This window comes from Ylistrum balloti, unplaced genomic scaffold (assembly GCF_031769215.1).
Source record: "Ylistrum balloti isolate Yb309-2 unplaced genomic scaffold, AGI_CSIRO_Ybal_v1 Utg369858, whole genome shotgun sequence".
NCBI classification, from domain to species: domain Eukaryota; kingdom Metazoa; phylum Mollusca; class Bivalvia; order Pectinida; family Pectinidae; genus Ylistrum; species Ylistrum balloti.
The window spans coordinates 389,620-405,881 of record NW_026782007.1 but is presented as its reverse complement, the minus strand read 5'-3'; the positions used below and the strand labels follow the sequence as shown (position 1 = coordinate 405,881).

General features: G+C 33.1%; 1 protein-coding gene across 1 annotated transcript; it reads left to right on the top strand.

Annotated features, from left to right (window-relative positions):
- The first annotated feature begins 13,613 nt into the window (after nt 1–13,613).
- On the top strand, nt 13,614–15,896 carry LOC132545853 (uncharacterized). The gene is made up of 2 exons (XM_060209524.1): nt 13,614–15,633; nt 15,793–15,896. The coding sequence occupies exons 1-2, from the start codon at nt 13,614–13,616 to the stop codon at nt 15,894–15,896; spliced, it is 2,124 nt and encodes a 707-aa protein (XP_060065507.1).
- Nucleotides 15,897–16,262: the final 366 nt, after the last annotated feature.

The window sequence follows — 16,262 nt, the reverse complement described above, 5'->3', positions numbered from 1 at the left end:
TAACGGGAGATATGAAATACATCGGTACTATTGTATCATACTGATGATATAGAGAGACAGAGGTAGTAACAGGGAGATATGAAATACATCTGTACTATTGTATCATACTGATGATATATAGAGAGACAGAGATAGTAACGGGAGATAGAGAGACTATGAAATACATCGGGAGATATGAAATACATACTATTGTATCATACTGATGATATAGAGACAGAGATAGTAACGGGAGATATGAAATACATCATTATATTTGTATAATACTGATTATATAGAGAGACAGAGATAGTAACGGGAGATATGAAATACATCGGTACATTTGTATAATACTGATGATATAGAGAGACAGAGATAGTAACGGGAGATATGAAATACATCTGTACTATTGTATCATACTGATGATATAGAGAGACAGAGATAGTAACGGGAGATATGAAATACATCTGTACTATTGTATCATACTGATGATATAGAGAGACAGAGATAGTAACGGGAGATATGAAATACATCGGTACATTTGTATAATACTGATTATATAGAGAGACAGAGATAGTAACGGGAGATATGAAATACATCGGTACTATTGTATCATACTGATGATATAGAGACAGAGATAGTAACGGGAGATATGAAATACATCTGTACATTTGTATAATACTGATTATATAGAGAGACAGAGATAGTAACGGGAGATATGAAATACATCTGTACTATTGTATCATACTGATGATATAGAGAGACAGAGATAGTAACGGGAGATATGAAATACATCGGTACATTTGTACAATGTATCACGTTTTTATAAGAATTTTTTAGGGGTTATCTCCGATTGCACGGATCTCAATCACTACCACGGACACATACCCCACCATAAACTGAGCGGTTATTTTATATTGAAAATCACAAGCAACAATGAATTTCATTTTTTTAAACTTGCGTTTGACGTAAACAATGCTCATGCGTATTGCAACACTGACATCGAAAGTACAAACCACAATCCTAGAGTCTAAGTCACGTAAATGCACACAAAGGTAGAAATAATGCTACTGTGTGTTTAGGACTCATTGTGATAGCAGTATATACTACACATTTAAATCCATCCATACGTTGTGAAAATGATAGGAAAGGGCGTTGGGGTAATAAGGATCCTTTGAATGCCTCTTCCTCAGGTTACGGCAATCCGATGTAATTTCAATGATGACCTTACCTTTCTGCATGCACCACTGCACACCATTGCGGTTCACAGGAATGAAATTGCTGCGTGGAAAAAATGGCTCAGGTTTACCTGGAAATGATTAACATAATCATATGACGGTTGCTTAACAAGAAAGACGACACAATACCTGTTTAACCTAGTTGATGAGGTGAGTTTTAATATTTACATAATATATAATTCGTATTTTATTTAAAATGCTAAGTATACGTCAAAAATAAAGCATGATTATTGACTTCTAGAACCGAATTACTGAGCCGTGGAAGATCTAGTACAATTTAACGATGAAAATATCAAGTCTAGCACGGGGTAAACACGAATGCGCTGATTCAAAACACATAAAAACAACATGACTGTAATAACTGCTTCCAAAATACAGAGTTTGATTATAGCATGGACCTAGCTATAGATATACATGTATAGGTTTATGTCCAAGCCCGTCATTATACAGACATATACTGCAGAATGCTGTGATTAGTTTATGACTACTGGGAAAGTTAATGAAGCTTGCCGCATGTCTTTTATCAATAGTATTCTAGTTTTGTCGAAATAGCATTCGTTATATAATTATATTTTGTAATACACCCAGCGATCATGTTGTACACAAAATTGTCGAACATTATTTCGAATTATACCAGACCTGAGATAACTGAGTTTCGCTTGAATGGTATTATAATCAAGCCAAAGCCATTGTTGTAGGTAGGCTAAGAGTGCAGTCGTAATCAGTGCAGACGGCGTGAACGTTTTGATTTGATATGTTGTGTGGATGTGTGCAGCATAACGCATGTCCTCACTTCATTAGTATCGCAGTTTTGTCGACATAACATTCCTTATGTAAAATGACATATGACCCATTAACTATAGTGTTCACAGAACTGTGACACGTTTGTTGCACAAGGCCTGACAGTACCTAGAAATCGATTCACTTGAATAGTTATAAACGTATCATCGTTAAACAAGGACAAGTGCATGTCATTGTTGTAGGAATATTGTGAAGTCATAAATGGTGCAGAGGACGTATACGGTTTGATTGCATCTATGTTGTTGCGGCGTGTGTGTGGGGAGGGGCGGGAGGTGGCGGTGTACATGTTTGAGGTGTTCGCTGAGAACATTCTTTGTCAACGAAGCTAATTTTAAAATATTTTAGTTATTTTTGTTTATAAGTAAATATCCATCTATTTGATAGATGGGCTGTTTGTTTTCTGAGTACGAATTTATCTAATATATATTTCTAGCTTTCCTTTATAATTGAAGTTTGATGTGGATAAATTTCTAACGTAAATTTGCTGGTGATATTCTATAATAATGTCTACAAGTACGCTTGGCTTCAAATTAAGCATTAAAATATCGTGTAATGCACACTTACAAGTGTCTTAATTAATGATTAATAATTCTGCTCCGTTACCTAATCATGGCAAATACATAAGTGACAACCGATATACTTGTTCAAGAGCATCGACAGTATAGAGATTACTTACCATTGTACATTGTTATACAGAAACAGAGAGTAGAGATTACATATGTACATTGTTATACATAAACAGAGAGTAGAGATTACATATGTACATTATTATACATAAACAGACAGTAGAGATTACATAAACAGACAGTAGAGATTACATATGTACATTGTTATACATAAAGAGACAGTAGAGATTACTTACCATTGTACATTGTTATACAGAAACAGAGAGTAGAGATTACTTACCATTGTACAGAGATATACATAAACAGACAGCAGAGATTACATATGTACATTGTTATACATAAAGAGACAGTAGAGATTACATATGTACATTGTTATACATAAACAGACAGTAGAAATTACATATGTACATTGTTATACATAAAGAGACAGTAGAGATTACTTACCATTGTACATTGTTATACATACACAGAGAGTAGAGATTACATATGTACATTGTTATACATAAACAGAGAGTAGAGATTACTTACCATTGTACATTGTTATACAGAAACAGAGAGTAGAGATTACTTACCATTGTACATTGTTATACAGAAACAGAGAGTAGAGATTACATATGTACATTGTTATACAGAAACAGAGAGTAGAGATTACTTACCATTGTACATTGTTATACATAAACAGAGAGTAGAGATTACATATGTACATTGTTATACATAAACAGAGAGTAGAGATTACATATGTACATTGTTATACAGAAACAGAGAGTAGAGATTACTTACCATTGTACATTGTTATACATAAACAGATAGTAGAGATTATTATCATTGTACATTGTTATACAGAAACAGAGAGTAGAAATTACTTATCATTGAACATTGTTATACAGAAACAGAGAGTAGAGATTACTTACCATTGTACATTGTTATACATAAACAGAGAGTAGAGATTACATATGTACATTGTTATACATAAACAGAGAGTAGAGATTACTTACCATTGTACATTGTTATACAGAAACAGAGAGTAGAGATTACTTACCATTGTACATTGTTATACAGAAACAGAGAGTAGAGATTACTTATCATTGAACATTGTTATACAGAAACAGAGAGTAGAGATTGCATATGTACATTGTTATACATACACAGAGAGTAGAGATTACATATGTACATTGTTATACATAAACAGAGAGTAGAGATTACTTACCATTGTACATTGTTATACAGAAACAGAGAGTAGAGATTACTTACCATTGTACATTGTTATACATAAACAGAGAGTAGATATTACATATGTACATTGTTATACATAAACAGACAGTAGAGATTACATATGTACATTGTTATACATAAAGAGACAGTAGAGATTACATATGTACATTGTCATACATAAACAGACAGTAGAGATTACATATGTACATTGTTATACATAAAGAGACAGTAGAGATTACATATGTACATTGTTATACATAAACAGACAGTAGAGATAACATATGTACATTGTTACACATACACAGAGAGTAGAGATTACTTACCATTGTAAAGAGATATACAGAAACAGATAGTAGAGATTACATATGTACATTGTTATACATACACAGAGAGTAGAGATTACTTACCATTGTACATTGTTATACAGAAACAGAGAGTAGAGATTACATATCATTGTACATTGTTATACAGAAACAGAGAGTAGAGATTACTTACCATTGTACAGAGATATACAGAAACAGAGAGTAGAGATTACATATGTACATTGTTACACATACACAGAGAGTAGAGATTACTTACCATTGTACATTGTTATACAGAAACAGAGAGTAGAGATTACATGTGTACATTGTTATACAGAAACAGACAGTAGAGATTACTTACCATTGTACATTGTTATACAGAAACAGAGAGTAGAGATTACTTATCATTGAACATTGTTATACAGAAACAGAGAGTAGAGATTGCATATGTACATTGTTATACATACACAGAGAGTAGAGATTACATATGTACATTGTTATACATAAACAGAGAGTAGAGATTACTTACCATTGTACATTGTTATACAGAAACAGAGAGTAGAGATTACTTACCATTGTAAATTGTTATACATAAACAGAGAGTAGAGATTACATATGTACATTGTTATACATAAACAGACAGTAGAGATTACAGGTGTACATTGTTATACAGAAACAGAGAGTAGAGATTACTTACCATTGTACATTGTTATACATAAACAGAGAGTAGAGATTATTATCATTGTACATTGTTATACAGAAACAGACAGTAGAGATTACTTACCATTGTACATTGTTATACATAAACAGAGAGTAGAGATTACATATGTACATTGTTATACAGAAACGGAGAGTAGAGATTACTTACCATTGTACATTGTTATACATAAACAGAGAGTAGAGATTACTTACCATTGTACATTGTTATACATAAACAGAGAGTAGAGATTATTATCATTGTACATTGTTATACAGAAACAGACAGTAGAGATTACTTACCATTGTACATTGTTATACATAAACAGAGAGTAGAGATTACATATGTACATTGTTATACAGAAACAGAGAGTAGAGATTACTTACCATTGTACATTGTTATACATAAACAGAGAGTAGAGATTATTATCATTGTACATTGTTATACAGAAACAGAGAGTAGAGATTACTTATCATAGAACATTGTTATACAGAAACAGAGAGTAGAGATTGCATTGTACATTGTTATACTTACATTGTTAGAGAGTAGAGATTACATATGTACATTGTTATACATAAACAGAGAGTAGAGATTACTTACCATTGTACATTGTTATACAGAAACAGATAGTAGAGATTACTTACCATTGTACATTGTTATACATAAACAGAGAGTAGAGATTACATATGTACATTGTTATACATAAACAGACAGTAGAGATTACATATGTACATTGTTATACATAAAGAGACAGTAGAGATTACATATGTACATTGTCATACATAAACAGACAGTAGAGATTACATATGTACATTGTTATACATAAAGAGACAGTAGAGATTACATATGTACATTGTTATACATAAACAGACAGTAGAGATTACATATGTACATTGTTATACATAAACTGACAGCAGAGATTACATATGTACATTGTTATACATAAACAGACAGTAGAGATTACATATGTACATTGTTATACATAAACAGACAGTAGAGATTACATATGTACATTGTTATACATAAACAGACAGTAGAGATTACATGTGTACATTGTTATACATAAAGAGACAGTAGAGATTACATATGTACATTGTTATACATAAAGAGACAGTAGAGATTACTTACCATTGTACATTGTTATACATAAACAGAGAGTAGAGATTACATGTGTACCATTGTACATTGTTATACATAAACAGACAGTAGAGATTACATGTGTACATTGTTATACAGAAACAGAGAGTAGAGATTACTTACCATTGTACATTGTTATACAGAAACAGAGAGTAGAGATTACTTACCATTGTACAGAGATATACAGAAACAGAGAGTAGAGATTACATATGTACATTGTTATACATAAACAGAGAGTAGAGATTACATATGTACATTGTTATACATAAACAGAGAGTAGAGATTACTTACCATTGTACATTGTTATACAGAAACAGAGAGTAGAGATTACTTACCATTGTAAATTGTTATACATAAACAGAGAGTAGAGATTACATATGTACATTGTTATACATAAACAGACAGTAGAGATTACATGTGTACATTGTTATACAGAAACAGAGAGTAGAGATTACTTACCATTGTACATTGTTATACATAAACAGAGAGTAGAGATTACTTACCATTGTACATTGTTATACATAAACAGACAGTAGAGATTACATGTGTACATTGTTATACAGAAACAGAGAGTAGAGATTACTTACCATTGTACATTGTTATACATAAACAGAGAGTAGAGATTACTTACCATTGTACATTGTTATACATAAACAGAGAGTAGAGATTATTATCATTGTACATTGTTATACAGAAACAGACAGTAGAGATTACTTACCATTGTACATTGTTATACATAAACAGAGAGTAGAGATTACATATGTACATTGTTATACAGAAACAGAGAGTAGAGATTACTTACCATTGTACATTGTTATACATAAACAGAGAGTAGAGATTATTATCATTGTACATTGTTATACAGAAACAGAGAGTAGAGATTACTTATCATTGAACATTGTTATACAGAAACAGAGAGTAGAGATTGCATATGTACATTGTTATACTTACACAGAGAGTAGAGATTACATATGTACATTGTTATACATAAACAGAGAGTAGAGATTACTTGTACATTGTTATACAGAAACAGATAGTAGAGATTACTTACCATTGTACATTGTTATACATTAGATACATATGTACATTGTTATACATAAACAGACAGTAGAGATTACATATGTACATTGTTATACATAAACAGACAGTAGAGATTACATATGTACATTGTTATACATAAACAGACAGTAGAGATTACATATGTACATTGTTATACATAAAGAGACAGTAGAGATTACATATGTACATTGTTATACATAAACAGACAGTAGAGATTACATATGTACATTGTTATACATAAAGAGACAGTAGAGATTACATATGTACATTGTTATACATAAACAGACAGTAAAGAGTTATACATACATAAGAGATTACATATGTACATTGTTATACATAAACAGACAGTAGAGATTACATATGTACATTGTTATACATAAACAGACAGTAGAGATTACATATGTACATTGTTATACATAAACAGACAGTAGAGATTACTTACCATTGTACATTGTTATACATAAACAGACAGTAGAGATTACTTACCATTGTACATTGTTATACATAAACAGAGAGTAGAGATTACATATGTACATTGTTATACATAAACAGACAGTAGAGATTATTATCATTGTACATTGTTATACATAAACAGAGAGTAGAGATTACATATGTACATTGTTATACATAAACAGAGAGTAGAGATTACTTACCATTGTACATTGTTATACAGAAACAGAGAGTAGAGATTACTTACCATTGTACATTGTTATACAGAAACAGAGAGTAGAGATAACATATGTACATTGTTATACATAAACAGAGAGTAGAGATAACATATGTACATTGTTATACATAAACAGAGAGTAGAGATTACTTACATTGTATACATTAGAGATTACATACATTGTTATACAGAGAGAGTAGAGATTACATATGTACATTGTTATACATAAACAGACAGTAGAGATTACATATGTACATTGTTATACATAAACAGACAGTAGAGATTACTTACCATTGTACATTGTTATACATAAACAGAGAGTAGAGATTACTTACCATTGTATACAGAGATATGTTACATTGTACATTGTTATACATAAACAGAGAGTAGAGATTACATATGTACATTGTTATACATAAACAGAGAGTAGAGATTACATATGTACATTGTTATACATAAACAGAGAGTAGAGTAGAGATTACATTGTATATACATAAACAGACAGAGATATATGTACATTGTTATACATAAACAGAGAGTAGAGATTACTTACCATTTTACATTGTTATACAGAAACAGAGAGTAGAGATTACTTACCATTGTACATTGTTATACATAAACAGAGAGTAGAGATTACATATGTACATTGTTATACATAAACAGAGAGTAGAGATAACATATGTACATTGTTATACATAAACAGAGAGTAGAGATTACTTACCATTGTATATTGTTATACATAAACAGACAGTAGAGATTACTTACCATTGTACATTGTTATACATAAACAGAGAGTAGAGATAACATATGTACATAGTTATACATAAACAGAGAGTAGAGATTACTTACCATTGTACATTGTTATACATAAACAGAGAGTAGAGATTATCATTGAACATTGTTATACATAAACAGAGAGTGAGAGATTACTTACCATATGTACATTGTTATACATAAACAGACAGTAGAGATTACATATGTACATTGTTATACAGAAACAGAGAGTAGAGATTACTTACCATTGTACATTGTTATACATAAACAGAGAGTAGAGATTACTTACCATTGTACATTGTTATACATTGATTATTATCATTGTTTGTTATACAGAAACAGAGAGTAGAGATTACTTACCATTGTACATTGTTATACATAAAGAGACAGTAGAGATAACATATGTACATTGTTATACATACACAGAGAGTAGAGATTACATATGTACATTGTTATACATAAACAGAGAGTAGAGATTACATATGTACATTGTTATACATAAACAGACAGTAGAGATTACATATGTACATTGTTATACATAAAGAGACAGAGATTACATATGTAGTTATACATATTGTACTAGAGATTACATATTGTACATTGTTATACATAAACAGAGAGTAGAGATTACTTACCATTGTACATTGTTATACATAAACAGAGAGTAGAGATTACATATGTACATTGATATACATAAACAGACAGTAGAGATTACATATGTACATTGTTATACATAAAGAGACAGTAGAGATTACATATGTACATTGTTATACATAAAGAGACAGTAGAGATTACATATGTACATTGTTATACATAAAGAGACAGTAGAGATTACATATGTACATTGTTATACATAAACAGAGAGTAGAGATTACATATGTACATTGTTATACATAAACAGAGAGTAGAGATTACTTACCATTGTACATTGTTATACATAAACAGACAGTAGAGACTTACATATGTACATTGTTATACAGACACAGAGAGTAGAGATTACATATGTACATTGTTATACATAAACAGAGAGTAGAGATTACTTACCATTGTACATTGTTATACATAAACAGACAGTAGAGATTACTTACCATTGTACAGAGATATACATAGATAGAAAGAAGAGATTTCTTATGAATGTATATTGCTATAAATGGATAGAGAGTAGAGATCACTCATATGCATCTATTTCTACGGGATACCATGGGTTACGTCATAGGAACGAGAGCCCACATGTAGAATAGGGCCAGTCATGGATGAGTGATTTTAACAAATCACGCTCTGTACCAATGCGAACTTAGTTAGTACCGTTTAACGCGGTAGATCCGTGGTTTCATGGTTATATAGGTATCAGTTGTAGCCTACATATATGTTACACATCTGTTAGTGCGTTATAATACGGTACAAGTCGGACTCATTTTGAATTTAGATCCGAGATAGCATAAATATCCAAGTTCAAAATCACAAACAAAAATTAACTACATTCAATTATTGTTATAAAAATCATACTGTTACAATTTAATTAAATAATATATGTTGAATAAAAACATCATATTCCATTATATGAGTGCATATGGTCAGTTATTTCGAAGGACGTGCCAGTTAATCCTGAACTGAGAATCCCTGTACAGGTGTGAACTATAACCTTCTCTTTCATGGGTTAGTTCCTCATCGTCTGACTCGCTATGTCCTATTATGATTCCACACATCACAAGAGTCAATACACATCTAGCCTTTAAATATTACGGATGGGAGTAATAAGGGCGAAACTGTTGTAAGGTGCGATATTATTTGGCTGAATGATTCCTTTTGGGAGTGAGAAACGCCCACCATCCATCTGTCTGTGTATTTGCTATATGGGGTACACAACATCGGCTGTGTGGATATACACTAATTTGCATACATGGTACACAATTTCACTTAAAATTCAATGCAACTATTAAAACCAATCTATCGAGAGGTATTTATTTTTAATATAACAAATTATGTAGCAAAAATTTCACTAAAAAAGCTGAAATATGGCGAAATTTTGAAAGTATTGGGTTCATTTGCAACTATATTAATTTTTTACGGGATACCATGGGTTATGTCCCCTTAGCGATAGTAGAGTCGTAGACGCGTGAGTGCACAGGTAGAATGAGATCAGTTCATGGATGAGTGACTTTATCAGATTTGGACTCGGAGACCCGTGCTGTCATGGTTTTATAAATTTGTAGGCTACATAGTTTCTCGTCCGCTGAACGGCCGAAAGGCCGTAATAGTGGACGTAAAATCCGTTAGATAAATAAATACTTACATAGAGGTTGCACACCTACTAGTCCGTAATATTACGATATATAACATGTCGGGCTTTCATCGAATATGAATCCGTGATAGCATAAATATCTCAAAAACACAAAACGAAAAATAACCACCTTCAATGATGATTATAAAAATAATTTTTTTTAATATTTAGTTCAACAATATCTGTTGAGTAAAAAATCAGATTTTATCATATGAGTGCATATGGTCAGTTATTTCAAAGGACGTGCCAATATAATGATATACAATGAACTCAATGCGATACTAGCCCGACAACATAATCAATTTTTTTAACCAAGTCTTGAAAGTCAACTATGTCAGGTTAAAATCAGAAACGTATTCATACTTTTCCTAGGTATTTCAAATGCTAGACAATGCATGTCTGTATCTAATTTGATATCTGATTATAATGATTATCTAGAAACGTACTAATTATAACGTATAAATTGATATCATCTGTACAATGATTGTATTATGGAATATTTTGATCCGAAATACTGTATCAATTATAGTTAATAAGCGTTGCTGTCTTTATATTCCATTTTTCTTAAAAAAAAACTCCAAACAAATCTTTTAAAAACAAACGGTATAGTAGAAATCTCAACCTTAAAACTAATCTCGCTTACTTTTGTGACAAATATTTTCTGTTTACTTAGATTCTTTTAAAAGCAAAACGCGAGTTTGAGCTTTTCACAACTGACATATCATCCCATATCGTAGAAAATAATTCATAAAACTATGGCACTATAATGTCATCAATTTTCCGTTAGACCAATGCTATTTTTATGATTTGACATTTCAATTCATTGATATTATTTCTGTAACGAAGATGATATTCCCTCTTCACTGTTCGCCAAATTGGCTCTTGTCAGACCGTTGAATGCAAAGACGGCATATCTTTTGAACGGGGCACAGGTAAACAGCTAATTGACGATTTTCACGGCTCAACAACAACCTAATACCAGAAAAACATCTACTACCCTCCGTAATATGTCCCTGGGGAAAATGCCTGTTTATCATGTTAAATTTGAAGCCTAAATGTCTCTGTTTTATCATGTTTCATTGGGAAGGAAAATGTATCGTTTGATAATTCGTGTTTTACTTAAATAATTGAAACACTGTAGCAATAATGAAAGCAAGAAATTACTACATGTAACACCTCTTAGTAGTATATTTATAATAAGTCATTCATTATTATGTCATTTCAAGTTATCAAATACCTTTATTTCACTCAGGCACATATATATGTGCTAAACGAGGTCACCTACACAATACAGGATGGTCGATTCAATACATCTGTATTAGTTATAGATATACATTGATAATAACTATAAGTTACATTGTATAAATATGTGTCTAGGGAAACTATATACAGCTTGTCTAATCTGTAACTGATACAAAATTAAGCTTATAGCTACTGTTGTATGCTGATGACCTTGTTTTATTTTCTGAATCTGCGGAAGGTCGTCTTGCTTGATAATCTAGATGTCTATTGTAATGAATGGAATCTGTCTGTAAACCTAGATAAAACTAACATTATTATTTTTCCATAAAGGGGGAATATTACATGGTAAAGAGGAACAGTATTACAAGAGTTGTATGATTTCTGGTGTTGATCATATTAAGGTATTTTACTAACAATTCTATAAATATTAATTTGTATCTAGAAGCAACTGGCTGTCCAAGGACATAAAGCTTTGTTTGGTTTACTTTCCAAGTGCTCTTGTTTAAGCCTTAATATAAAAACCATGCTAAATTTATTTGATACTTATGTGGGTAGTATCCTTTATTATGCACGCGAATCATTGGGGTTCGTGTAAAGGGCCTGATTAGGAACATGTGCATCTGGATTTTTGTTAAAGATGTTAAAAGTGAAGAAGTCAGCGTGTAGCAGTATCGTTTATTCTTAATTGGGACGGTTTCCTTCGGAAGTTTTGAAAAAAAAATATAGAAAAAAATACTGGTTTAAAATTAGACTTTCTCATAACTGTATTGTATCCAAATCATACAATTTTTTGTGAAAACTGTGTAACAGAAAATTTTTCAGTTGGGTCAACTCTGTTAAGGAAGAATTAGATAATGTCGGCTTTAGTGAGACATGGATAAATCCTAATAGTGTCACTCGAACAAATTCAATCTTATTGCAGATTGATCAAAGAATATTAGATCAGGCAAAGCAATTAATTATGACTTCATTGGAAAATTCACCGAAATGTTTTATGTATAAATATCTCGTAGATCTTACATATATTGCGGCATATCTAAATCATCTACCTTCCTTAACTGTTTATTTACAAGCTAATGAACTGCTTATGAACACTATTTATTATCGCAACATCCTCACTTCTGAACAATATCTAATGTCTATGAATACTAGTATTGTCAATCACAAAACCTTTTTGTATAAAAGATTATGTATCCAGACACGCATATAGTAAATAACACATGAATTACTTTCAAAACATGTCACATTGTGGGTGTGGTCGATACACGATGCCGTTTACCATTCTTGTACAATTCTCCTTAAACGTTTTCTGGAGTCTCCGTTCAATTATGTTTAGCAATAGTTTAAGTTTGAGATTGAATTCACATTCTGTTAATTTGTCTTTATTTTCCATCTTATTTTTGGTACGGTACAGTCAAATAATGATTAAACATGAATCACACATATGTTGTTCACCTCTAGGACTCGTCTCTTCCGCTAAGGGTCCTAAAGTGTTGAAATATAGCAGCAAGAGATAAATGTAAACATGTAGATGACAAAGTGTACGTTCGTCGACAGTAAAGCTTGTACATGGGAGAAGTCATGGTTTTGTTTTGTTGCAGATGGAGGTAGCTGCTGTTGTCTTCATAGTATGTTTTCTTGCGCCGACATTGACTGTAGGACAGAACAGTGGTAGTACGTGGGATCAGGTTCTAACAAGAGAAAACCCATGCCGTGATAACACTTGTGGAAGAAATCACGATGTCTGTGAATGTTACCTAACGATTGAGCATCGTCTTACTATGATGATAGAAGAAGAGATGACTCTGGTGGTTCCCAATGGAGGCCAGCTTTACGAGTATGACAAACCGGGGAGTCCCATTATCAAGGCAGACCAAATACCGTATATCTTGACTGCTGATGGTAACAACTCTCGATTAGTTATTGCAATAAATCGGCGATTCCCTGGTCCCAAGATCGAGGCGTATGAAGACCAAACTTTGATTGTCCACGTTCGAAACTTGATGGACACAGATAGCACTACGGTACATTGGCATGGTATGCACCAACAGGGATCAACGTATGCGGATGGCGTTGCCATGGTATCTCAGTGTCCGCTAGGACATGGCCAGGAGTTTACCTACAAATTCACAGCAAAGCCACACGGCACGAGCTTCTACCATGCTCACATAGGTGATCAGAGAACGATGGGTTTGTATGGACCACTCATCGTTAAACCAAAAAAAGAACTTCCATCAGAAACAAGACAGGAACATGTTGTCATGTTGCAGGACTGGAATCACGACGATGATGCATCCACGTTATACCAGCGGATGTTGTATGGCATATATGATCAAGAGAACAAAGTACCATACAACACAACGTACTCGGTGGATGGTGGTATGTACAGTAGATATAGATACCATTCCGGTCTGATAAATGGGAAAGGTCGTTACTACAAGACCCCAACAACCCATAACGGAGCGCCACTGACAGAATATGACGTGGCCCAAAACAGAAACTACACATTTAGAGTGATCAGTGCAGCTACACTATATCCTTTTCGTGTATACGTTGAAGGACATCCCAAAATAACTGTTGTTGCTTCCGACGGATTTGCGTTGAAACCCATGGTTGTGGAGTCATTCATCATCAATCCAGGAGAAAGATATGACTTTGTATTATTTACAGACCAGCCTATGGCTAACTACTTGCTGGTTGCACAGACGCTAGAAGTAGAAAGTGAAATAGCAAAAAGAGGCGAATACCACGTAGCGGAAGCCATAATTCATTACATTGGTACCGCCAGGAACCCAAACCAGCCCAAGGGAACCAAACCACAGTGTACCTCGACTAACGAATGTGTTATTTTTAATTGCCCATATCTTCAACCTGCAGGGGAAAGTGAAATTTGTTTGACGTATAATGACGCTAGAACAGACGATTTCAACTCTCGGCCACAAGATGTTAGGAATATAGATGAAGAGTTCTTCTTTAATTTTGCTTTTCCGGGACCAAGTGGATTTATGGAAGGATCCGTGAATGGTCGCCAATTTGTACCTCCAGTTGGTCCTATTTACTCACAGCCAGATGATGGCATAACTGCATGTGATCAAGATTGCGAAGACACGACTTGTAGATGTACATACACAAAGGAGATAGAATATGGAAAAGTGTACCAGTTTATATTGACTGACCTCGGGAACGGGAAAGGTTGGTCACATCCGGTACATCTACATGGACATTCATTTTACGTAATGAAAATAGGGTTCGGACAGTACGATTCGAATGGCGTCCTGGTCGATTCAACCCCTGACATATCATGTGCACGAGGATCTAAAGGTTACTGTAATAACCCTGTATGGGCAAATTCCAGTTGGAATGGTGGTAATATTCCAGGTCTAGTGCTGGAAAATACTGCACAGAAAGATACTGTCATCGTCCCTACTCACGGCTACGTCGTCATCAGATTCAAGGCAGACAACCCAGGTGCCTGGTTCTTCCACTGTCACATCGACCTTCACAATACAAACGGTATGGGGATGGTGATAATTGAATCTCCCAATATGTACCCAAAAATCCCTAATAACTTTCCAGTATGCGGCGATTTCAATGCGGAAGAAGAAACGGTTGTCGAGAAGGGTATGTATTTTGAAATATTTTGATTATTTGATATGGAACGTAGTTTTTTTCTTTGTTGACCTTTTAGTTTTCTTAGGATTATATCGATTTATTTATGTCTTGCTTCTAAACTTGTTTACATGCAATGCCAGTTCTTAATGATGGATCCATCTATTTCAGAACTGGGATTTGGGGAAGGAATAGGTGTCGGTATTGCTATTGCCATTGTTGGAATCATATTAGTCGTTGGAATAATCTTCGTGGTGAGGAAGTACCTTTGTTAAGCTAAGCGCAAACAAGTTTGCCAAGTGTTTCATGATATGAGCATACATTCCACTTCGAAAATGTGTCTAAATGCACGACATGATGGAACCATTTGCTCCCTTCAAATTTCTGAACAATTTTGACGGGAATACCAGAAAGGTTTTTCATGTTCTGTAATAAACTCAATTTAGATTTTAATGCCTTACAGAAACACTCTATGAATATAAAATTCCTTTTTTTTCTCCGATGGTTCAAAAGATTTTCGCCTACAGCTTGACACAATGGAGATATATTTGGACGAAATTAAATTCCCAATCATCTGCTTTCGCGGTTCAATTCCACTGTCGAAAATAGAACACTAAATAATAACTCTCGAATATTACATC

What these genes read in the sequence shown, in the direction of transcription:
- LOC132545853 (XM_060209524.1), top strand. Translation starts at nt 13,614, where the DNA reads ATGGAGGTAGCTGCTGTTGTCTTCATAGTATGTTTTCTTGCGCCGACA. An exon ending in AGAAACGGTTGTCGAGAAGG is followed by an intron (nt 15,634 to 15,792) that starts GTATGTATTTTG and finishes CATCTATTTCAG; the next exon opens with AACTGGGATTTGGGGAAGGA.